The 27,544-nt window shown below is 35.4% G+C and overlaps 1 protein-coding gene across 1 annotated transcript; it reads right to left on the bottom strand.

Moving 5' to 3' along the window:
• Positions 1-496: 496 nt before the first annotated feature.
• On the bottom strand, positions 497-11,418 carry LOC120629157 (apolipoprotein D-like). The gene is made up of 4 exons (XM_039897978.1): positions 11,246-11,418; positions 10,286-10,514; positions 3,597-3,686; positions 497-1,879 (listed from the first exon to the last, which is right to left on the bottom strand). The coding sequence occupies exons 1-4, from the start codon at positions 11,354-11,356 to the stop codon at positions 1,665-1,667; spliced, it is 645 nt and encodes a 214-aa protein (XP_039753912.1). The 5' UTR covers positions 11,357-11,418; the 3' UTR covers positions 497-1,664.
• Positions 11,419-27,544: the final 16,126 nt, after the last annotated feature.

Here is a 27,544-nt window from a genome sequence, read left to right as displayed (position 1 = left end):
CAGTTATTCGAAATTACTTAAATAGTTAATTGGTTTGGCGCGGAGCGATGGCAAGAGACCTGATGGTATGACGCTCATACCTTGGAGGCTTGGAAGGTCACTTGTGTGGGATGCAACTTGTGTTGATACCCTAGCTGCGTGACACATCCAGGCCACCTCGTCAATGGTGGGTGAGGCTGCTACCAGTGCCGAGCAGGCCAAGAGGCGTAAATATGAAAACCTGGATAGCAGCTTCATTTTTGTGCCTTTTGGAGTAGAGACTTTGGGACTGTGGGGTCCGGAGGCACGAGCTCTTTTTAAAGAATTATCGAAAAGGGTTATCGAGTCTACCGGTGATCCTAGAGCGGGCAGTAACCTTGGCCAACGAATTAGTTTGGCCATCCAAAGGGGCAATGCTGCCAGCATCTTAGGAACTGTGCCTCACTGCGGTGGTTTCGAGGACGTTTTAGATTTTATTTAGTTTATTTTAGGTTATATTTATAAAACAATTATTTTAAAGAATAAATAAATATTAAATCCAGTATTAAAAAAATAAGTTAATTGGTTGATAATTTTTCCTTTTAATACTGAAACATAACTTTGTTGGAAATACATAGTAATTTAAAAGGTCACCTGCATTTCTTGAATGCGAAGAGGATTCACTTCCGCAGAAAGCAACCTAGGTAGGGTGAAGGTACTTCGGCGTTAAAGCTACAACTCTGAAGCTAGTAGACACAAACTAATCATTCCAACTCTTAGTAAGTAAAAACAATTAAATGAAAGAACAATTTAGTGTACACCATACAACAAAAACCTCAATAAAATAATAATATGCAAAGAATAGTTATTTTAAATTGGAAAATCCAAAAATGCACGCCTCGTAATCACATTTCACTAAAAAAAAGTACCTTAAACTTTTCACCGGATGTGGGCAATCCAAGTAATTTTTTTTTTTAATTTTTATTATCATATAATAATAGTCAATGACGTAAATGGAATAAAAAGAAATACTTTCTACATTATAGAAAACCATAAACTACAATAAATAACATAAATAATATGAACTATAATTAAAGTAGCAGTGCCACTGGAACAATAGAATTGCCGGCAGACTAAGAAGGACTCCGTCTAGATAGAGTTCATTAAATAGACATATTTCTTTTAAATGAATCCACGTGAACCTTTTGAATTTGATTTTGAATTTGAATTTGAATCTATTAGTTCCAGACACTAATATACCTAGACTTACAGCGCCAAAACGCGTCAATCAATCAGAGACAAAAAACGAATATACTATTACTACTATATCTAGTATCGGTAGACATACGTAGTTAAGTATGTTACTACGTTTATATGTCATCTATATGATCAGTGATGGGTGTAGATTAGTTGGTGGCGATTAATGGTGGCATAACGTTGGAATAGTAGCACAAGCTTTAACATTTGAGACAAATTAATAACAGTGTACAAAAAATGTTATTTGTATCGTTATTTTCTTTTCTCTTTATAAAACAACCGCGGTGGATTTCATGCTAAAGCGTTTTCTACCAGCCAGCCTTGGGATTGACATCCGAATTGAATTTCTTGTAAATCTAAAATTGAATTATGTATGCACCAAGGATTTTGTTTTTGTGACATTCCATTGTTTGCCCTTAGACCTAACACTTTTATACGGCTTACAAAAATTATAACTCCTTGGCTAAAACGAATCCGATTATAAGAAGTATTATAGGCGATATCCGAAGACTCGCAGCGGCGCCCGTTACTTTGCAGGCTTCTGCAGAATGGGACACCGTCTTCCAGGTAGTGGTATTAATGTTCGCGTTTTCCACCAGTGTCCGTGTTGTATTGGCAGCGATTTCGGAATATGTGGTGTTACGGCCATACTTCCATGCACTTACTGAAATGAACATTTTATAACTAGTGGTTTTTTTTTACGTAATTTCGTCACTTCTACAGTTCCGATTTCGGCCAGGGTGGTTAACCTCTAGATAGATTTTTCAACTACGCGGAAGATAATAGGTATAGTGCACAAGTGTGTGCGCGAACACAGGTGTACACACACACACACTTTTAGTTCGATGAGAGGGCAGATCCGAGACGACCAGAAAGAGATCAGGCTCAGAACATACAGTTTAACGTGCTCTCCGAAGCACGGGGGCAATTGACCGCCAATTCCCAATATTCGGCCTAGCACTAAAAACTTAAAGAAGCGCACTCAATATATCATCACTTACCATTAGGTGTGATTGCAGCCAAGCGCTAGTCTATATATTCATTAAAAAAAAATAACTTTTTGTCAGTAAACCCAATACTCTTTCACAGCACCCATTGTAGATAGATTTTTTTAAAATATTTATTTATGTTAAGATAAAACATTACAATCATAGCATATTTTGCTATCTTTGTAAGAGGCTGCACACTTTCACTTTCTGAATTATTGCTGTCAGACATATTTTATTGTTAAAAATATTGGTATACGTAAAACACAAGTTATCCTCACATGTGTAACGTGGTAAACAATACTGTATACAATTAACACAAGGCGTATGATACGACGCATCGCCAAGGCATGTATCGCCTATAGATGTTTCACATCCAAATCGGTTCATCCGTTCAATGACAGCCACAGACAGACACACACAGACACATCACACAACTCAGTCGTGTTTTGCTGAGGCGGGACCTTGTCTTCGACTCGGATATCATATTGGTTAATTATTACCAAGTTAATTATATATCTAAGACAGAACTAAAAACGTACAGAAACCGTATAATATTGAAGCATCAAAAACCACTCCACTTTAGATTGATTTATCAAACAAACGGTTACTCACTTTATATGCGTTTACCATAAAATTGGAAAATGGGAAACGAAATTGTGAACTGGCAATATTCCGCGGGTGTAAAGTGAGACTTGCGCGTGGCGTTTGTACTGGTTTTGGACACTTTTTTTTTTAGTTCTTCTTGTGTACAACCTAACCCTATGGTCTAACTTTTTTTTCCCCTTCCTTTGTTGGGTTGCCTGACAGAGATCGCTTTTTAGCGATAACGCCGCCCATTGTACCTGTGTGTTATATTTTGTTTTTGAAGTTATACTTCTTTTGGCGCGATGGAGAAAAATGATGAGGGTGAATTTTTACGATGCGCGCGCCCACCGACACCTTAGTTCTACATCGTAAAGTTAGTTCTAGGTGGCATGAAAATCGATAACAAGTTGTATATTCAAGTATTTTTATATTTAGAACACGTGTTTCGCAACAGTACAAATAGTGTGAATAAATAAATGTTATTACGTTAATAAAATCTTTTTGATTAAGTTTAATATTTATCGTTAATCACTACTGCATTTTAGTTATTTTTTTCCATACGCCAAAGAAGTATATCTTCTAACGCGTGTATATAAGTACACACTCTTTTTTTTGTTATATGTGTATTTTCATTCCATTTTAATGCACTGCATGCAATAATGGCTGTATGAGGATTCTGTACGTTCTTAATTCTGTGATTTATAATTATATTTTGTTAGTTATATTTTTTATACCTAAGTAAGAAATTATGTATATACAATTGATTTCTTTCTTTTTTGCGTCTGGGGTTAGTAAAAAAAAACATACTCATCGACCGGCTTCCACTGTTCCTGCAACTGTAAAGCACGAGGTATTCAGTGTAGTCAGTGCCCAGAACAACGTAGTCTTGAGTAACATCTGCAAAAAGTTCAACCAATGAAGTATCATCATCATCATTAATTGCCTAACGGTCCTCTGGTGGACTAAAGGCCTCTCCGAACAGTAGGGTTTGCTCATAATCACCACTAGATGTTAGTAGTGCACATAGGTTAGAGCCCATTCTTCGTTATACCGATATCCATTATTCACGTCGTATGACACCGCGGGAAGAGAAGGGCAACTGGGTTTTTTTTTTTACAAACTTCACATGTCAATTTTTTTGTGTTTAAAATTTAAAAATTCAAAATTAATTTATTTCAAGTAGGCCTAATTTGAAACGTCCAGTCTGTCTGTGTGTAGTGACTCTACCACCGGATCGGAAGGCAGAGCCGGCAAGAAACTTAGCAGTTGCTCTTTTCCCATATCAACAATTTACATTTTACATTTTTAAATTTCATTTTTCTATCTTGTGAGAGATGAAAGCGGAGCCGGACGCTTCCAAGCAACCTTGTCATTAAGAAATTCATCAATTGTATAATAACCTCGATGTAATAAATGTGTTTTAACACATTCTTTAAACTTATGCATTGGTAGGTCCAAAATTACCTTAGGAATCATATTATAAAAGCGTATACTCAATCCCACAAATGACTTCTGCACCTTTCGCAGACGATATGCAGATGTCACTAATTTATGACCATTTCTTGTAAGTCGACTGTTTATATCCACTTTTTGTTTATAAAGACTAATATGTTGTCTTACAAATACTATATTGTTATAAATATATTGTGTTTGTAAACGACTCTTTTGACCCTCTTCGAACGGTCTGATTGTGTTCAAACTTTTTATATAGGTATATCAAGAAGATATTCATCCATATCTAAATAGTCACAATAAATTAAAAAAATATATAAAAATTGGTAAAATTATCAAAAAAACTCAAAATCTAATTAAAAACCAGCAAGCAAGTACCAAAAACCTGGCATTAAGGAAAGAAAGGGTATTATTATTGAATAAGTTAAAAAGCTATTGTTTCTCACTTCAAAAAACAACAGCAAAATATGATACAGATGTCCAAAACTTGAATGATCAAATTAAACAGTTGGAAGATTCCTTGACAACTGTCACTTCCAAATATGAGCTGTCACAAAAGCAGATCCATGAGCAAATCCAGGCAGCTGATGAGTTGTTAGCCCTAGGAACGTATAATATGGCTCGTTTTGAGTCTTTAACAAATAAATGTCAATGTACTCATGACATACCTATACCTAGTCAAGACTGTAGTAATATATTCACTGACAATTTGGATATTTGCCCAGAGAGGTCTGGAAATGCAACACATGTTCCTGTATCCTTAAATTCTACTTTATCTGCTAAACCTAAAAAACAAAGTATAGTAATATCTGACAAAATAGGTAGAGGTTTAGGTCCTATTATGAATTGTTACCTAAACCACTCAGTGACAAATATATGTTCACCGGGGGCTAGTTTTGATTGTGTCATTAATAGCCTAAATGAAAAAAATCTAGATAGGCATACAAATGTTGTCTTATTGTTAGGGGACAGTTTAAATGTCAAAAAGCATCAGATTATAAGATGCATTGAAAAATTACTGCTTTTAAATAACAAAACTAAATGTAAGTTTGTAATGTGTGCCTTTCCTTATTGTGGCACTCTAAACTCAAAACAAAATGAACATATTTATAAATTAAACTTATTAATCTATAATTTGACATACCGTCATAGCGACACAATTTTTTATTTTGACATTAATAAATTCACGTCATCATTTGTAATGACAAGAGATAAATTGTATCTGCCTAAAAAGTGTAAGCAGCAGATAGCGTTTTTACTAGCTTATAATTTAAATGATACTGTTACAACTGTTGTAACAAAGTCTATTGACACTTTTACAAATTGTACTTCAAGTACTTCTATTTCTATTACTGACCCTAGTACTTGCGCTAGTACTATTAAGAAATTTAATAATGATTTAAACTAGTTAATAAGACAACGGAGGAGCTCTGCCATATGAACATTGTACACCAAAATATACAGAGCTTCACCGGCAAAGAATTAGAAATAGAGCTGTTTGTGGAGAAACTCAATGTACATATTTTGTGTATAACTGAGCACTGGCTCACTGGTACACAAGTAGCAGTAAACATCGATAACTTTATATTGTCAAGTGCGTTCTTCAGAAGGACTGCAATTCACGGTGGATCTTTAATTTTTGTACGTAATAATATAATTTGTAAAGAACGAAAAGACATAGTTGGTCTTTCTGTTGAACGCATTGCAGAACTGTCTTGTGTGGAGCTGGAGCGATTTATAATAGTGAGTGTATACCGACCCCCTTCAGGTGATTTTAGCGATTTCGAGAATGTCATGGAGGATGTACTAAAGCGTTTGTGTCTTTCTACTAAAAAAGTAATTGTATGTGGCGATTTCAATGTCGACATTTTACTAGAAAATGCAACAACTGCTAGATTGCTTAACTTATTTAAATGTTTTAATTTGTGTCACACTTTTAGTGAACCTACTAGAGTAACTGCAACTTCAGCATCCTGCTTAGATAATATTTTTTTCAATTGTGACATTTTAGATAAAAGAATAATTAATAATTTAAGGTCAGATCATTGTGGTCAACTTATTACTGTTTTAAATACTATCAATAAAAGCAGACAAATTATAAAGTGTAGGCCAATAACTAAGACTAAATTAATGCGATTTAAACGTGAAATTACTGCGAAAATCCCTGGTATTGCGTGCGAACATTTTCATCCGGACAGTCTTTATAGTGCACTATTTAATACTATAAACAACGAATTTAATAGAGTATTCAACTTTAAGCACATCAATGTCAGTAATAAATTAAAATTTAGTGACTGGGCTACTGTAGGTATATATAAAAGTAGGGAGAAGTTGTATGAGCTGTATGATGAAAAACAATTTAATCATACTCCAACTTTCGTAGAACACGTAAAAAAATACTCTAAAATATTTAAGAATGTTTGCACTAATGCGAAATCGCTACACATTAAATATAGTATAATGAAATCTGATAACAAAATACAAACAACCTGGAAAATAGTTAATTACGAGTCAGGAAAAACTAAATCTCGTGATGTGGATTTTGAACTTATTGTTGATAACAATAAAGCGACGTCTGACAGGGAGGTTGCTAATACTTTCGAAAACTTCTTTCAGAATGTTCCCATTTTGTTAACAGAGTCTCTAAGCTCTTCACCAATAGCAGCTCAGCGTATATTGAGAGATAATGTTAAAGAGTGCAATGTTTTATTTAATTTTAAACATATATCTGCAATAGATATTGTAAAGAATTTCAGGTTATTAAAGTTGAAAAAAACCGGTGATCTGTGGGGTATGTCGGTGATGGTCATTTCTAACATTATTGACGTTATTGCCCCTTATCTAGCTGTAATTTTTAATGAATGTGTTGATATGGGTATTTTTCCGAACCTAATGAAATGTAGTAAATTAATACCCCTTTTTAAATCCGGTCATAAAAATGACCTTAACAATTACAGGCCTATTTCAATCTTGCCAACTCTTAGTAAGGTCTTTGAAAAAATTATACTTTATCAACTTTTAAATCATTTTAATGTAAATAACTTACTTCATCCGGAGCAGTACGGCTTCACTAAAGGTCGTAGTATAACGGATGCAGGCGCAAGACTCATAAAGCATATTTACGATGCCTGGGAACGTTCGCAGAATGCCATTGGTGTTTTCTGTGATCTGTCCAAAGCATTCGATTGCGTTGAACACAAAACGTTGTTATTAAAACTAAGCCACTATGGCATCAAAAACGTTGCACTCAATTTAATTGCCTCTTATCTAAGTGATAGAGTTCAAAGGGTATGCGTAAAAGACATAAAGTCTAAGGGATCATCTGCCTTAATGGGTGTCCCACAAGGCTCAATTTTGGGTCCCTTATTGTTTCTGGTGTATATAAATGATCTGCCACACCATGTCAGGGGCACTTGTGAGATTGTACTGTTTGCAGATGATACATCTCTCATTTTTAAGACTGATAGAAACAAAGATAATTTTGACGACGTAAACCGTGCTTTGTCACATGTGTCAGACTGGTTTACTGTTAATAACTTACTTTTAAATGCAAAAAAAACTAAGTGTTTGGAATTTGTTTTGCCTAACGTAAAAAAAATTGATAAAAACATCATAATAAATGGAGAAACACTTGAAATAGAAAACTCCACTGTTTTTCTAGGAGTGACCTTAGATTGTAAGCTACAGTGGGGTACCCATATAGAAAGCCTAGCGAGTAAACTCAGCTCGGCTGCATATGCAATCAGGAAAATTAGACAGCTTACCGATGTTGAAACAGCTAGGCTTGTTTATTTCGCATACTTTCACAGTATTATGTCCTATGGGATCTTGCTGTGGGGAAAAGCTGCAGATATTGAAAGTATATTTATACTACAGAAAAGAGCCGTACGATCAATATATAAACTTGGATCACGCGAATCGCTTCGTGAAAAATTTAAACAAATAGGTATTCTTACAGTAGCTTCGCAATACATTTATAGTAATATAGTCTTTGTGAGGCAAAATATTACTCTTTATAAATCAAAAGCTGAAATTAACAATCGACTTACCAGAAACGGTCATAAATTAGTGATATCTGCATATCGTCTGCGAAAGGTGCAGAACTCCTTTGTGGGGTTGAGTATACGCTTTTACAACATGATTCCTAAGGAAATTCTTGACCTACCAATGCATACATTTAAAAAATGTGTAAAAACGCATCTAGTACAGCGAGGTTACTATACATTTGATGAATTCCTCAATGACAAGGTAGAATGGAAGCAGCCAGCCTCGCTCTCATCTCCCGCAAGATAGCAAAATGATTGTAAATGTTGATGTTGGAAAAGAGCAACTACTGAGTTTCTTGCCGGCTCTTCTCGGTAGAATCTGCTTTCCGAACCGGTGGTAGAGTCACACAAACATGCATACTTGACGTTTCAAAAGTGCTTATAAAGTAGGCCTACTTGAAATAAATGAATTTGAATTGAATTTGAATTGAATTGACCGACGACAATGTACTAATTTGATGAGATTATTCCATTTTTCAATTTTCAAAAAAAGATTTATGTTAATCTATATATTTCGCATCTCTAGTTGATAAGGCAGAAATTATGTTAATTTTAATTTCCAACCATTATCTTTAGTCGAATTCTCTAATACTTACCAATTTCATGGCAAATGGGTTACGGGTTATGGGTTATGTTTATGGGTTTAATAGGTTTGCTCTAATAAAAGTAATAGTTAAAGAAAAACTAAAAACAACACGCTTATATAACTGAACCGAAGTAAAAGATAGAAATAAGTTTGGTTTTTTTTTATACCAAGCGTGTTTTTTAGTTTTTTTGTATTATATTTTCTTTTAAAATGAAATGAAATGAAATATTTATTTTGCTAAATATGGGGTTAGTTATTGGTGTTTAGTATTTAAAGTTCCAACATATTCTGTTAATACATCAACATGCATAATTTAAACATTCAGTGATATTGATAATAATATAATTAGTTTGGTTTGGTAATTAATTAATAATTTCCTAATTAGTTTGGCCATCCAAAGGGGCAATGCTGCCAGCATCTTAGGAACTGTGCCTCGCTGCGGTGGTTTCCAGGAGGTTTTAGATTTTATTTAGTTTATTTAAGGTTATATTTATATTTTGTAGTAAAAATTGTTTAACTTAAAAAAAAAAAAACGTATTTGTTATCAACTATATAAAATAATGTTCTGAGATTTATAGTGTCATATTAAATAATTGTATTACTTATTTAATCACAATTCTATTGTAATAGCTGACGAACTATACAGATGGACAAGCTGATAGTAACTGGAAAACGATCGCCTGCGACCAGAGCACCACTTCGCAGGGTATGTAAGGAACACGTCCAACAATATGCCGAACTGTGTCCATGACCTTGGACCTTAGTTATTAAGCCTCATATACCTGTTACCACTCTCTTCAGACCGGAACACAGCATTGCAACAATACTGCTTTGCGGCACAAATCAAAAATGTCACTATATATATATATTTTTTTTTATATACAAAATACACACATCGCCACCTAGCCCCAAAGTAAGCGTAGCTTGTGTTATGGGTACTAAGATGACTGATGAATATTTAAATTGAATGAATTGAATGAATTATATATACATAAATACTTAGAAAATACATATAAACACCCAGACACTGAAAAACACTTTTGCTCATCACACAAACATTTTCCGTCTCCGTCTTTTTAGCGTCGGTGGTTAAAAATTTGTATTTAACGAAAGAAAACGTAAATTTTTATAAAAAAGCATAAAAAAAAAATCGGAACTTTAGCGGCCTACTAGATGACGCTACAGTCGCTATAAGACTCATGTTGAAGGCATATACTAATTTCGGCATTGACGGTAGGAGGGCCGTAGCTTAATAGGGTTCAGGTCGCGATTGCCAGAGAGTCGCAGGATCAAATCCTGTCGGTTCCAAAAATTTTTATATGGATTATAAATTTACAAAAATTGAAAATTCCAAGTGTAGATAAAAACACGAATAAAATAAAAAAAATAAAAAAACGTAAATTGATCATTACCGTCGTATGCCGCTTGGACGATCCCATCGTCCGTCATGTTGGCAATGGTGGCATTACGTAGCACAAGTTTACCATTTACCACTTCGGAGTCGTATTTATAACCTGTTTGCACACTAGTTACATTGGCTTCTATGACTATTTCTGTTGATATTCGGAGAACGCTACGCGAGCATTCCCCTGTTTCAACGCTGTTTGGAATCCTTTCTATCTGATACCAGGTACCTGTAATCTGAAATAACATTATAATTTGACAAAAAATTAAAAATATTTTTTAACTTATACTTTTTTTGGTGCGTTAGGAAATAATGATGAGAGTAATCTTTTAATAAGCGCACACCGTCACAAAAAATCGACACCTTGAAGTTAGCATAGTCAACATTTTAGTTTATCAAAAAAAGGTTTGACAGTGTACACTTTCAATTGTCAAAGTCTGCGGGCGCTTTCCGGTGTTTTAATTGATTTAATTTTACAAAAATCTCAAATTTTAATGTTGCTAATCCCGTTGAAAAACCGTATAGTGTTTTTTTTTCAGGGATAAAGAGTAGCCTATGTTACTCCTCAGTCCTTTCAACTAACTCTTTGCCAAAAACCAAGTTGATTGCTTCAGGCAGATTGAGTCAGGGCGTTATGAAGAGACAAACACACTTTCGCATTCATAATATTACTAATGATTGAGAACTAAGCAAATTGAGCGCTGTCAATTTAAGCAGGAGGTCTTAGTCAGGTCAGGTCAGGTCAGGAATTTATAATATCAGAATTTTCTCTGCTCTGGTCTGGTGGGAGGCTTTAGTGGCTAGTTACCACCCTGCAGACAAAGACGTGCCGCTAAGCGATTTAGTGTTACGGTGCGATGTCGCATAGAAACCCATTAGAGGTATGACTACTACACTCCCTAACAGGTTAGCCCGCTAACATCCACATGCACACTTGTAGGAATAAAAAAAATAAAAAAAAACTTACTGATGCGGAAAATGTAGTTTCGTGTGGAATGTTGGTAAAATTGCACGGTCTATCAACCTCCAGTTGTGCAAAAACTGCCGAGAGAAACAATAAGATAACTAAACCATACATTTTTAATAAATTTTTCTTAAAATCTATTTACACTCTTTTACTTCACAGTGTGAAATATACGGTTAAAACTAAAACGTTGGTTTAAGCTTCGTGCTATATTAAGTACAATTTTGCTATCTTATCTTTTAATCCTCAGTGTACACTGGTGGGCGTTAAAAAATAACCTTTTCTATTACGGAAATAAACGCGTAATACATGTTTATTTCTCATTTTGTTTTCCATACTTAAATAGTAATTACCGTTCAAACTGCACCCGTTCATCAGTCACAACCGTTCATTTCAGTACATAACTACAAAATGATATAATAAATGATATATTCATCATCATCATCGGGCATGCAAGAAACAATTATCTCCCCTGGGATGTGATAAATAAAAATATCTTTTCCCACAGCTTTATCAACTCTCAGAGCACTGTCAAAAAAGTGGAAATCGTATCCAAATAGTATATCTGTAATAAAAAGTGTGTGTGTACTTATGTACACGCGTTAGAAGTTATACTTCTTTGGTGTATGGAAAAAAAGAACTAAAATGCAGTAGTGATTAACGATAAATATAAATATTAATCAAAATGATTTGATTTAAATAAAAAAGGTTTTATTAACGTAATAATATTTATTTATTCACACTGTTTGTACTGTAATGAAACACGTGTTCTAAATATTAAAATACTAGAATATACAACTTAAACATAGTTTTCATGTCGAAGAATTCACAGGTCGCATCGTAAAAATTCACTCTCATCATTTTTCTCCATCGCGCCGAAAGAAGTATAACTTCAATAAACGGGGGTAAACTTCTCCTATTCCATGTTCCCGTGCTTTAGTAAGACAGGCTACTTTTGGTCCTGGAAAACAAGTAAGTTCCCAAACGTGACACCCAAAGCTGATTTACAAAAACATTCGTACTTGAGAACGACCCCATTCTCATTGTGGAAGGAGACACGAGCCCTGCAGGGCTAGTACAGACAGGAGACAAAAATGATATCCCCCGATTATATCCCCTGACAAGGGATATAATATAGGCACGCACGCACACACGCGCGCACACACACACACAGACACACATAGGCATGCGCGCACGCACGCAAGCAAGCACGCACACACACACAAATATGTGCATTTTTACATGCTGCGACGAATAAATTTTTATTCGATTGTTTTTGATCGATTAGTCTTAATAGTTTTCTTTGTTTCTGTAAGTCTTTTTCACACTTTAATGTTATTAACTCTTTTACATATTTATTAATACAAAATACCTAATTATTTTTATGTTAAATCTGAGACCTGTACTTTTCAAAATGTTATGTTTATGTAATCTTTGTGGCCTTAGATTTAAGTGAAACTATTTATAAATATTTTTTTATTGTAACGCTGTTGATTACGAATAATTAAATAAATAATTAACGTGTCCACCTACTAAAGCACGGGAACAGGGAATAGGAGAAGTTTACCCACGTTTATAATTACAGATTTTATATTATTTGGATTTTATTTCCACTTGTACGCCAGTGCTCTGAGAGTTGATAAAGCTGTGGGAGAAGATAAATATTTATCCTTTCCCCGGGGAGAAAATTGACGCCTGCCCATTCTAGCCGTGTTGGTGGACAAGTTAATTATATCCTATATTTAAATGTTATTAACATTAATTAAATAAAAGATGTATTCTATGCCTTAGCATAATATCATGTTTATCATGAGTGTATTTTATGTTTCAATGCATTTTATAATTATAGAAGTTATTTATCAATAGAACTTTGTATCTTTGATCTATTTTAACTTATATTTCTTACTATACGAGAGCCATGCGTCACTCATACGTGAGTCATTATTATTTTATTTCATCATCATTCCCACATGGGGAAACTATGATGAAACTAAGTAACCCCCTACATGAAAATGACATAGAAAAAGGATGCAGACAGGAATGGTGATAGGAGTGGTTAGGACTACTGCTACTATTTCAGTGGGCCGGGTTCGAATTCTAGCATGCACCTCTATTTTTTTTATGCTATAACAATGAAAAATGAAATGAAGTGTAACTCTCGCAGTTATTTGGAGTCCCTTACAGTAAAAGCGGCAACGCTGTGAAATAAACTCCCTGTGAAATACACTCATTCCACGCTCTAAATCCTTTGCGATTTTTAAAAGTCACTATTAGTCACTAAACATGTTAATATTAAATGTATATGTATATGTATGTGTATTTATGCATATATATTAATATATATTATTACATTTATTATTTTATTTAATTATTTATGTATATAATTTTTTTTTATATAGAATTGCGATTTCCCGTCTCTCATTGCAGTATTTCAATAGTTAAGGTAGCCTGGAAGAGATTAAGTTAGTGATAAGGCCGCCTTTTGCATATTATTTATGTTAATGTAAGTGTTCCTGTGTTTCCTTTATTATACAATAAAGTTGTTTAAATAAATAATAAATGAAAATACAACTTGCTTCAACGGTTAAGGAAAACATTGTGAGGAAATGAATATCTGAGAGTTCTCCATAACGTTTTCAAAGTCGTGTGAGGTCCATAAATCCGTGGTGTACTACGGGCTTACCCCTTCTCATTGTGGGAGGAGACCCGTGTCCTGGAGTTGGGCTGATGATGATGGAAGAGATATCTCTCTTTAAGAGAACAAACTCTCTCTCTTATAGGTGTGGAATGTGGATATTCCTATAAAAGAAATATGTAGAGCAGTGGACGTCATGCGAACCGGGGCGAAGTTGGACGAAATCCTAGTTCAACACCATAATTTGTGTATCAACGACCTCCCTGGCGGTGCGCTGTGGTCTTATATGGGAGGTCCCAGGTTCGATCCCCGGTATGAAACACTGGTAATATGTAGTTTCTGAATTTTCTGTAATCTGGTCTGGTCGGAGGCTAGTTACTACCCAGACAAAGACGTGCCGCCAAGCGATTTTGCGTACCGGTACGATGTCGCGTATAAACCGATTAGGAGTATGGGCCTGGCATACCTCTAACAGGTTAGACCGCTATGAACTAAGATTGCATCATCACTTACCGCCAGGTGTTTGCAGTGAAGGGCTAAATTGTAATGGAATTTATAAGAAGAACTAAATTGTATATCAACGCCGGAGTAAAGCTTATTTTACAGAAATACATTATTTGTTGAATTATACAGATAAAAGGGGTTAAACCACGATTAGTAAAAGTTCTACCTACCTAGTAACTTTTAACTAATTCTGTATATTTGCTGACTATGCTCCGCATTGCGCAGTGTTCAGCCTTCACGTGCGGAGGTCTTTATTTAATGACTAGTAAGCGACTTACTGTTTGGTAATGACGATGATAAAAAGCCCTGACAGGTGAAATCCATTTAGTGCTTGCAATACATAAAGATACAAAAGCACTGCCTAACCTAGTCCTAAACTAAGTCTAGGTAAAACCATGGAACAATTATGCAGCTATTCTAATAAATTATATTTAAATTTAATTTCAATTAAAAAATAAAAATCCACCTAACTTCCAAATTTTTAAGAAAAAATCACTTAGTATTTTTAAGAAAGCTGTCAAAAACTGCTATAGTTCACATTGAAGATGACTTGTAATAGTATTAACTGTTGTAAATGTATTTATGATATGTATAATTGTATATATTAGTTTATTATTATTATTTTTTTAAATATTTATTATATTATGTATTATTTTATTTGTGTAATCTAGTTTAAGTATTAGTATGTATTTTTTTTTTAATATGCACAACCTGCAGTATGTTATCGTTTTGTTTTCCTTATCCTAAGGTTGCCTGGAAGAAATCGCTACAAAGCGATAAGGCCGCCTTTTCTATACTTCTTCTGTCTCTGTTTTCTTTTATTCTTCTTCTTTATTTTTATTTGTGTGAAAATAAAGAGTATAGATAAATAATAAATAAATTATACACAATGCCCTGTCAACCCCTATATATACAGGGAGGTATTACTGCTTTGCTATGTTGTGTTCCGATCGGAAGGTTGCCTGTGTAATTGCGAGCACATGAGGCTTCTACTAAAAACTACTTCTTAGGGTGGTAGACGTTGCAGGACGTGTCCCTTGCTTGACCTGTAAAGTGTTTATAAATAAATAAATAAATATACTACGACAATACACACATCGCCATCTAGCCCCAAAGTAAGCGTAACTTGTGTTATAGGTACTAAGATGACTGATTAATAATTATATGAATAATATACGTAAATATTTATAATATATAGATAAACACCCAGATACTGAAAAACATTCATGTTCATCACACAATCATTGTCCAGTTGTGGGAATCGAACCCACGGCCTTGGCTCAGAAAGCAGGATCGCTGCCCACTGCGCCAATCGGCCGTCAAATCGCTCTTATTCCTCCTTAATCACAGTTTCATATAATCATCAGCTTGTTAATGTTCCCACTGCTGGGCAAAGACCTCCGCTCATATAAGATAATCTATATTACTACGACAATACACACATCGCCATCTAACCCCAAAGTAAGCGTAGCTTGTGTTACAGGTACTCAGTTAGCTGATGAATATCTTTATAGAATAAACAGATAAACACCCAGACACTGAAAAACATTCATCACACAAATATTTTGCAGTTGTGGGAATCGAACCCACGGCCTTGGACTTAGAAAGCAGGGTCTGCCCACTGCGCCAGTTGGCCGTCATATTTGAGGCTATCAGTGATTCAGATTCCAAGTATTTTCCCGCAATAGTCTTAAGGACTGATAGTGATTGGCTCAGGGGGTTTTCTACCTACACTTATCTATACTTATAATACAACTGTAACTGGAATATTTCTGTACATTTCATATATTTTGAAAATTTTGACCGGGGGATGCTTTATAATCGATACCGAGTCCAAAACAGATTTTTATTTAATTGTTGTCTGTCTGTCTGTCTGTCTGTCCGGGCATCACGTGAAAACTACAGAACGGATTTAAATGAAATTTGGTAAATCGGTTGCTAATATTCCGGGTCAACATAGGCTACTTTTTATCCCGATAAACAAAAAGATTCCTCCGGGAAATGGGATGAAAGTTTTTACCAATTTTACTTCATAGCTCCGTTAAATTTGAACCGATTTTAATAATTCTTTTTTTGTTTGAAAGTATATATTATCGTATTGTCTAATTTCAAGAAAGTTCTGATAAATATTCTCGGAGATAGTAATAAAATAAACTCATAAGGGCATAACTCTTCACTGATAACAGCAAGTCGCAAGGCATATGGCCATCAGACCTATGTTTAGAAGTTTCGACGGGTATAAAAATGCTAAAAGCAAGATAAATGCAGAGGGCGACCGGCCGCGTATTATATAGATTGGAAATAAAACTGGACCCAGTAGGTGGCGCTACAATAAGGTTCTTAGTTTTTTTAAGATATTAAAATAGATAATAATCGATTTGATGCAGACGAAGTTGCGCGGGTCAGCTAGTAACACATAAAATTATTTTACAATGAATTCAGTGTTATTATCATCATCATCATATCAGACAAGGCACGGGTCTCCTCCCACAACAAAAAGGGGTTAAGACGGTAGTCCACCAAGCTGGCCCAGTGGACTTCACACACCTCCATAGAGGTTATTTACCATCTTATAAAACCCAAATAGAGAGTTTACATTTGGATTTTATAAAGTGAAAAGGGATATAAAACCCTGTCAGATAATTGCCCGCGCGTCTGCCCGGTCTTTTTATTTTTTCTCTTATTACTACTAAGGAGTCACGTGGGCTATATCTCTGTCAGGAGTGGGAGTAAGAAGTGCGGAGTCATACAAAAACAAACTAAAAGCCTTCCGGAGCCAACAAAAAAGGATTAGTTGAAATGCTTTTAGCTTTTGTTTCCAGACAATAGCGTCGTGTATATGTTGCGGTGGTGTTACGAAACCGACATTCAGTAAAATTGCTGCGATTACAGTACACGCAGCGAGGTGAAATTATTGATTTGTATAAGTTTTTGAGGAGAACATCTTAAGCGCTTGCTGAGACCGGACTCGATTTCGGAACGTTGCAAAGAAAAAAAGTAAAACAAGACCTAAAATGTTACGTAGTTGCTATGTGCACTTTACAGTGTTAAATTTTTTAGTTTGTTATAAACATGACCAAAATAAACTGTTATTCATATATGGCGTTATGGTTATATGGTTATGGCGTTTTTTAATATAGAAAGCCGCAATATGGCACCTCCAACGTATAACACAGTGGAAAAATAATAAAAGTTTGACACATTATTGTTTAAAATATTAATCATCATCGTCCTTATCCCATTCGCCGATTTGACGGCCGATTGGCGCAGTGGGCAGCGACCCTGCTTTCTGAGTCCAAGGCCGTGGGTTCGATTCCCACAACTGGAAAATGTTTGTGTGATGAACATGATTGTTTTTCAGTGTCTGGGTATTTATCTGTATATTATAAGTATTTATATGAATATAATACATATAATACATATAAGATATTCAACAGCTATCTTAGTACCCACAACACAAGCTACGCTTACTTTGGGACTAGATGGTGATGTGTGTATTGTAGTAATATATTTATTTTTATATTTATTTATTCGCATCTCCCTGCTTGGCACAAACCTATCCTATCTTATATGAGAGAGGAATAAAGTGCTTAGACCCTCCACGTTGCTCAAATACAGGTTGGCGGGATTTAATAATTTTAACCACGTTCTTCAATTCATAATCCTAATCCGGACGCGCATTAAACACTTCTTGACCGAATATAAACCTGGAACCCCAGTGAACCAATGTGTTGACCTTAAATGTAGTAATATTGACCCAGCTGATATATTGGATTTACACTGCAAAAGAAAAAAAAAATGAGTCCATCCATTGGGGGAATACGATGCCACGGATATACAACACACCCACACACACGCAGACACGTCAAACTTATAACAACCCCGTTGTTTTTGCTACGGGGGTTAATAAAAACAATTATGTCATAAGTACTGTTTCCAGGAAAAAGTCATGGAATAAAAGTTTTTCAATATCATAAAAACCGTTATATTGAGGGCGTGCTGAGGGGCTCTTGTTTAATAACCGTCTATTTATTGGTATAATATAATATTAGTATATGTTTCCTTCTGTTATACCCTATTGAATGCCTTATCCACTTCAGCTTCTCTTTTCTGACTATTCTATGCCATTTAATACGGAGAGCCGTGCCCGTGGTGGGCCGGTAGTTGGTTAATGATCATGCTGAAGAAGATCTGTTTCCTGAGTTTATATACATACATACAAACTGGTAACATTCCAGAAATACTTAAAGTTACACCAATATCTGCAGCATTCAATGCACTACCAAAGCCGACGTGACATTGTAACCTACTTTCGAAAAGAAAAGGTTCGTGACGTGACGACTCCTTGTGCGTCAAATTACAAGTAGGTACTTTCAGGCGCGGTTTATACAGAAGTGGGGAACGTCGCGAAGACAAAAACTTTGTAATATATTGTTTCTCAAAAGTTTTTTTTGACAGTCTGAAATATCTTCCTCAGTAAGTACTGCATCATAGTTCATGTTTAATGCGCAATTTTAAAGATTATTTTACGTTATATAGTTATATAGTAGTTAGGGCATCGATCTTCCTTTCAGGGGGATCGAGTTCCATTTATGTTTTATTCCACTGCGATCTCACCTGTTGGTAAATGAGTAAGATTGTAGCGGGGTAACCTGTTAGAGAGAACGGTAGTCAAACCCCTAATCGGTTTCTACGCGACATCGCACCGGAGCACTTAATTGCTTAGCGGTACGACTTCGTCTGCGGGGTGATAACTAGCCACTAAAGCCTCCCGCCAGACCAGACCAGACAAAATTCTGATATTATAAATTACCAAATATTATAAATTACCCGGGACATCCTGCTTAAATTGACAGCGCTCCCTGTTGCGCCAGGGAGTAATTAAACGACTTCACTGAGTTATTTTTGTCCCTGGCGCAGTAGTTATGGATGTGGTTGCAGTGGGAGGTACCGGGTTCGATTCCCAGCAGAGGCAATTTGGGAATTTATAATTTCTTATACTTTCTATTACTTATGTATACTTTGGGTTTAATTTTTCTTTAAAAGGAGTGTGTAGTCTACCAATCCGCACTGGGCCAGCGTGGTGGACTACGGCCTTAACCCCTTCCCATTGGGATGGGACCCGTACCCTGTAGTGGCCGGTGATGGGTTAGTGTGATGATGATGATTTATATTTATATAAAAATATAATTGCTTGATATTGTGAAAATAGATAAGTGAAGATTATAACTACCTACCATTATCTATGACGTTATTATAAACCTATTAACCTAGTATATTTTGATATGATAGATACCGGTATTTCTCAGAATGTTTAGTTTTCTATGAACAATAGTTAGATCACTCCATAGTTATCATTTTAATAGCGAATAAGTCTTTGATTAATGCCATACAAAATGTAGAAAAAGTCCGGTTCTAGTTTCCTATAGATCGTTATTTGTGTAGTGCTTAAAAATATTGTATTGAACTTATAATAAGTACCTATGTCTTACTTAGCCTTTGAAAGCCGACGGACCTTGAGTCCTTAAGTAAGACCTCACATAAAGGGAGGGGTGTCCATACTTCTAGCTACCCGTCACTACACAAGCCTCCCTGGGGGGGGTGTTCAAGCAGTCCTGATCCCCTCCTAGTGTGTATATCTTTGCATATATCGACGGCCGATTGGCGCAGTGGGCAGCGACCCTGCGTTCTGAGTCGGTTCGATTCCCACAACTGACAAAATATTGTTTTTTTTTTTATTTATTTACTTTTATTTACTTTTCACATGTATTTATTTTAATAGCATTTAATTTTATGTCGTATCTGATCTTAAATTTTATGGGTAAAGCCTGAAATAAATGATTATTATAATTATTATTATTATATGTGTATTATTCATAAAAATCGTCAGCTATCTGAGTACCCATAACACAAGCTACGCTTACTTTGTATCTAGATGGCGATGTGTGTATTGTCGTAGCATATTTATTTTATTCATATAGAAGGCAGATTCTACCGAGAAAAACCGGCAAACTCTTATCTAATATCATTTTGTATTTTAAAAATAAATCAAACCAATTTTTCAGCTTTATTATATTGGGATAGATTCATATATTACGCGAATAAGGAATGGAACCCTAAACAGAAAGAAGGAATAGAAAGAATAGAAAATATTTATTAGAAAAACTCAGTAAAATAAGTCTTTGGGATCCTGAGCCCTAAACTAGGAAATCCCGTATCTTAGGGGCCAGTGCCTTCCCAATCATTGAGATAATATATAGTGCACTTTAACAAAGGAAACTTTCAAAGGTGTGTTGAGTTAGTTCTCTAACGGTTAAGTGAGAATAGCATGCTGACTGAAACGCGTGTGTATGTGTGTGTGTTAATGTGATTGTGTGGTTATGTGTATGCGAGTGTGTATTTATGTTTGCGTGTGTATGGGTCTGTGCGCCCATCTGTACGTGAATGTTGTGAGTGTATGTTCCTGTGTTCGTGAAACATAAAATATAATATGGTATATACAAATTTGATCGAAGACTACGACATTTATCGCTTTTAAAATTATTGAGGTTACATCATCATCATCATTGAATTAAATTGAATTGAAATAAAATTGAATTGAATTGAACTGAATTGAAGTTATGTGCGTTATAAGCAATTAAAATATCACTTGCTTCAACGGTGAAGGAAAACGTCGTGAGGAAACCTGCATACCTGAGAGTTCTCCATAATATTTTCAAAGGTGTGTGAAGTCCGCCAGTCCACACTGGGCCAGCGTGGTGGACTTCGGCCTTAAGCCCTTCTAATTGTGGGAGGAGACCCGTGCCCTGTAGAGGGCCGGCAATGGGATGATGACGATCACAATAACGAGAAATTTACAACACTTTTAAGTAAATAAGTAAAAGGAATGGTAAGTAAGAATCGAAATTAATAGGTTCGCGTAATTTACTCAGACTTGGCAAAAACAAAGCTGCAAGCAAAAGCTAGGATAACAGAGATTTGCGGAGGCTATGTGGTTTCGTCGGACTTTGTGATAAAACCAGAAGTTCTAATACTGCATAATATCTGCATCTTCCTATATACTCGTATCTACACACAACTACACATGCACACACAACAGTTATTATGTTTCTTGCATGCTGAACTAACTGTATACTTTATCCATACAACAACTTGGTTTGGAACATAATATAATTACAGCTTTAGTTTCGGAGGTGGGTGCTGGAACGCAGTTTTAAACTTTTCCTGACGCCATCGTCTCTGTTGTTATTGCTCCAATGTAATCCGTAATATTATAAATGACAATGTGTTACGTTTTTAAGCAAAAACTACTTAACCCATCCTCATGAAACTTTGTACACATATTCTTGGAAGTGTTAGAAGTAATATAGGATACTTTTTATCCGGAGATTAAGCTCGGTTCCTTTGGGAGAGGCGATGAAAGTGCTTGACGATTTTACACCCTAACTCCGCCAAATTACAACCGATTTAAATAATTATTTTTGTACTATAGAGGTTATAATATGTTTAATTTTGGCCAAATGGTGGTTAGAGAACAGAACTCCTCAGCGGACCGCAGCAAACCCCTCATTTAAGGTATAGCGATACTGAATACTTGTTTTTTTAGAACTCCAACTAAATTTAATGCCACATGAAAAACAAAATCAAACGCAGACGAAGTCGCGGGCAACAGCTAGTCTGATTATAAATAAATGAATTTTGAAAAAATAAATGAAGGAATACTTGGCAATAATCTGTCGCATTGGTCTAATATTTATTATCACGGGTTATCATCATCATATGAATCCATTACCGATCCTTCTTCGTCTTCTACTCCAGCATTTTCCCACCAAATTGGTGTAGGCCTCCTCCAACATCTTCCACTTCTCGCGACATTGAGTTGTGTGGATCCAATTAGATACCGATTACCGAACCACAATACGTTAATATTAGTCGTGTATAAAATTTCTGTATGTTCATATTTCTGTGGTTAAATATGAATGAATATGAAGATTAAAAAAATAAAGTGCCGATTTGTTAATTTCACACGTCTTTGCGAGCAATATGGAAAACGCTAAGTCACTAGGGTTTCCCCACGATGTTTGACTTCATAGTTAAAGCAATATTAAATTGCTTAAAACGCAAATATTGGATAGAAGCAGGCGTTACTTTGCGGAAATCCATAATATATTATGAAAATTAAGCTTAATTTGCTATACTCCGCGAAAAGCAGGAGAATCTGTATAGTGTAATTTATAATTTCTTCAATTGCCAAAGATCTGTTTGGTGTGGAGTATAAGGATTGAAGAAATTATAAATTACACCATACAGATTCTCCTGCTTTTGGCGGAGTATAGCAAATTAAGCTTAATTTTCATAATAATGAAACGCAATTAACTCTGAAAAGCCAGAGGTGCCGAAAGAAGGCCGAAATTTTAGCCACTAGGCTATCACCGCTGTACCTAATAACTCGTACTCGATGCACTGATTTGGAATTTTTGCGAAACGTCTAACTTAACAATGTTATGTGTGTTTTGCAGTAACGGCGACTGATTACTGAGAAAACCAGCATGCCTGAGAGTTTTCAATAATGTTGCCACAGGCGTGTGAAGTCCACCAATCCGCACTGGGCCAGTGGTGGACTATGGCATTAAACCTTTCTCATTGTGGGCGGAGACCAGTGCCGTGTAGTTACTCGGTAATGGGTTAATATTTTGAAGAATGAATGAATGAATATACTATTATTGCACACCACAAAAAGTACATAAAAAACGAAAGTATTTAACATAACAACGTATACGGCGGCGGCCCTATCGCTTCATAGCTCCATTCTTCATTTATTTTCTTCATTTATTTTGATGATGCGTATAGAACCCGGGTCATGGGAATGATCACTCGTAGAACACGCTATCGCTTGACCAACGAGGCAGTTCTGTCGGTGTTTACAGCTCATTAATTAAGGTAGAAACTCGAGTCTTGTGCTCACTGAGAACAATTACCCCTTCTCGACGGCCGGCCCGAGAGATTTACTGCGCTGAAATTCTGTTCGCGCTGGAAACAACCTTAAATTTGAAGAGCATTTTAGCGATACATCAAACAAATTTGCAGTTTTCTGTGACTTTTGCTGTTCGAACACTATAAATATATAGCTAGCTGTGCAGTTGTGATGGCAGATCAGAATACAGTTGGCGAGGCGACTAATGGAATATAACGGAGGAATTTAGGCCGTAGACCACCACGCTGGACCAGTCCGTATTGGTGAACTCTACGCGCCTTTGAAAACATTATGGAGAACTCTCAGGCATGCAGGTTTCCTTCACCGCACATAAAGTTAAAACGCACATAAAGTTAGATGAGTGTGCTGGGATTCGAACAGGTCCCCCAAACTGAAGCCGAAGTCCTAACCACTGAGCTATCACCGCTACATTATTATTGCGTACTAATAACAACTAGTGTATCTTATACGGTAACTTTTTGTGGCCTTATTTTGTTTATTACACAAAGAGTCCAGGATGAAGGTCATGTCCTTACTTAATTTCAAATATATTAAAGTGAGCGAATATGAATCTTGAAAATCTATTAAGTACCCAATAAAACCTAAGTGACATAAAAAAAATCGGTTGCCTCTATTTTCATATATGTGGTGTTATACAAAAACTTGGTTACATAAAATTCATAATTCGTTTAAAGGAAATTGCATACAATTCTACAATAAACTACCAATTGACATCTTGGAGATGTCTCTTAAAAAGTTCAAAGTTTTTATTAAACGTAAGCTTATAGAAAATTCCTATTATATAATAAAGTAAAGACTACGTAATCGATAAAAAAGCTTGGGTGTAAATTATTGCTCTAACCAGGTTGCTCTTCTAATAATTTAAAATGACATTGTGAGATGGTGATAACAAAAAAAAAACACCCGGCTAAGTGTCTTCTTAGACCAGGACGCGTTTGGAACACTCGTAGCTTTAGTTTTAAGTTTACGAATGTGGTTATCGCCATCATCTCACTACCGTGTAATTCTTATGTACGCATCAAATGGGCCACCTATGGGCCGGGCCTACTTGAATAAAGATACTTTTGACTTTGAGTTTGATTTTGACTTTGACTTTGATAAGAGCTCTATGTTTATTACGTGTAAACTTATGGTAGAAATGTCTGGACAAAGGAAGAATATTAAAATTTTGACTAATAGATGCATGATGCAGTTCCATTTATAAAATATTATTTTATTAATTCTTTAATCCCGAGCCGTATAGACCTCTCCAGATTTTGCTAAATCTATTCTTTTTATAATAGGTCTTACCGACTTTGATTTAAAAATACTACTTTGTTTGTACTATTTTTCTCATAATAAACTAACCATTTGTATTCAATATTGATCTTTTTATTTCTCACTACAAAACCCAAGAGACATTTCCCAATTCCTCTCATTTATTACACAGAAATTTGTAATATATAAAAAATATATATCGTTCTCTTTCTTTTTAATTTTTACGTTGTATTTTTCTTCTCGCTCATGTAACACAATGTGCGTAAATGTTTAATTGAAATTACACTCTCAATTTCTAAAAGAAACATCGAATCGCCTCACCTTAGAACTTCCACTTCAAAAAGACTAACACTGAGTTCGTACGCGGTCGAACCGTGGATAGAAGTTGGAAATAACTTGAACAACGCGAGAATTAAGTTTACCTCATTAATTAGGGCCCTAGCGTTACCCCCGCCAGAAATAATTACCCGCTGTCGACCCCGGCACACAAGATTTACTGCAGAGATCGTTGTTTGGCCTGGAAATTACCCATTAACCCTTCATAAAGCTTGTTTCAATGGATAGATTCGATTTACCCTAAAAGAAGCGAAATATAATCTGCGGGATACCCTTAAAAGTAATAAGTAATAAGTATAAGTATATGTAACAAGTATAAGTATTTAATATATAAATGTCAATGTAAGGGAGATGGGATGAGTGTTTGACGATTTTACACCATAACTCCGACAAATTACTTATAACCGATTTAAATAATTATTTTTGTACTACAGAGGTTATAATATGTGTTTTATTTTGCTTTTAGAGGACAGAACTCCTCAGCGGACAGCAGCAAACCCCACATTTAAGGCTTAGCGATACTGAATACTTAAATTTTTTTTTGATCTATAACAAAATTTAATGCCACATCAAAAAACAAAATTAAACGCAGACAAAGTCGCGGGCAACAGCTAGTAAGTAATACTTTACAGCTGAAGTCGAAGTCCTACTTCCGCTTCATTCTACTTCCATCTACATACTCCACACAAACCTGTCTGCTCAGCATGGTGATTCAATCATGGCAATCTCTCCTGTTGGGCGAGGCGTTTAAATCGAGCAGTTGACTGTCATAAACAAAATTCATTTATTTCAAGTAGGCCTACTACAAGCACTTTTGAAACGTCAAGTCTGTCCGTGTGTAGTGACTTTACCACCGGTTCGGAAGGCAGATTCTACCGAGAAGAAGACGGCAAGAAACTCAGCAGTTGCTCTTTTCCAACATCAAAAATTTACATTTTACATTTTAACATTCATTTTTCTATCTTGTGAGAGATGAAAGCCGGATGCTTCCAAGCAACCTTGTCATTAAGAAACTCATCAATTGTATAATAACCTCGCAGTAATAAATGTGTTTTACCACATTCTTTAAACTTATGCATTGGTAGGTCCAAAATTACCTTAGGAATCATATTATAAAAGCGTATACTCAATCCCACAAATGACTTCTGCACCTTTCGCAGACGATATGCAGATGTCACTAATTTATGACCATTTCTTGTAAGTCGACTGTTTATATCCACTTTTTGTTTATAAAGACTAATATGTTGTCTTACAAATACTATATTGTTATAAATATATTGTGAGGCTACCGTATATAGTATAACTATTTCTTTAAATTTTTCACGGAGGGATTCACGTGATTTAAGTTTATATATTGACCGTTACTGCTAGTGTATCTATATGGGTACCCCACTGAAGCTTACAATCCAAGGTCATGCCCAGAAAAACTGTGGAATCTTCCATTTTTAGTGATTCTCCATTTATTATTATATTTTTATTAACTTTCTTTACATTTGGAAAAATAAATTCCACACACTTAGTTTTTTTGCATTTAAAAGTAAATTATTGACAGTATCTGCAAACAGTACAATGTCACAGGTTTCACTCGTTGGTATGTAGGTAAGAATTTCCTCATATCTGGTCTGTTGGGAGGCTTCGGCCGTGGCTAGTTACCACCATACCGACAAAGCCATACCGTCTAGCGACGTGCAAAAATGGCTTACAAAGAAAAGTAAAAAAAACCGTGAAAAGTAATAGGCTTCCTCAAAATACTTATGCCTATAAAAAAAAAAACTAACTCGATAAGTGAAGTATTTCGCTCGTTATCGTGACCACAAGATGGGGTTACGGACATACAGACACACTGACGTTCAAGACAGAACTTTTTAAACAATTTTTTAATTAGTATAAATAATAAAAAGAGATTTAAAAATATCATGAGTGTTAAAAATTGAGTTTTTTCTCGACATTTGTCTATTTATATTCACTTATAATAATAAAAAAAATGACGTTTTAAGTTATAGAATCACTCGGTGTGCGTAAACTGACAGTAATACCCACCTCAACGCTTCGCTTATGAGGCGTGCAAAAATTATAAGTATATTAAAAAATACACACACCTTTTTACACACACACATAAACAGTGTAACGATAGTTAAATATTATTGTTCATTCGATATAAAGGGATGGTTAGAGTAGATACGTTTTATCATATTAATCTGCGGTTAAAGTATACTGTTTGCTAAGTTATTGCAAAAATACCTAATGACCCAAATTCTAATCTTAATACTATTACTTTATATAAATGTATTTGCTATTATAAATTTTAAGGCGTCATATTTCTATAGATATATTATCCTAGCACCGAGGAAGAACTCTTTTAACAGAAATAGAAATTCTTAGTCCGACTCATCATCATCATCTTCAATTCAACCGATTGACGTCCACTGTTGGACATAGGTCTTTTGTAGGGAGTTCCAAAATCCACAGTCCTGGAGCTTGTTTCCAGCGGCTCCCTGCAACTTCCGTGATGTCGTCTGTCCACCTCGTTTGGGTGCCGACCTACGCTGCGTTTAGCAGTGGCCCTACCAGCACC

Source organism: Pararge aegeria, chromosome 14 (genome assembly GCF_905163445.1).
Source record: "Pararge aegeria chromosome 14, ilParAegt1.1, whole genome shotgun sequence".
Lineage (NCBI taxonomy): Eukaryota > Metazoa > Arthropoda > Insecta > Lepidoptera > Nymphalidae > Pararge > Pararge aegeria.
The sequence above is the reverse complement of the archived record's forward strand: the minus strand, read 5'-3'. Positions and strand labels throughout refer to the sequence as shown.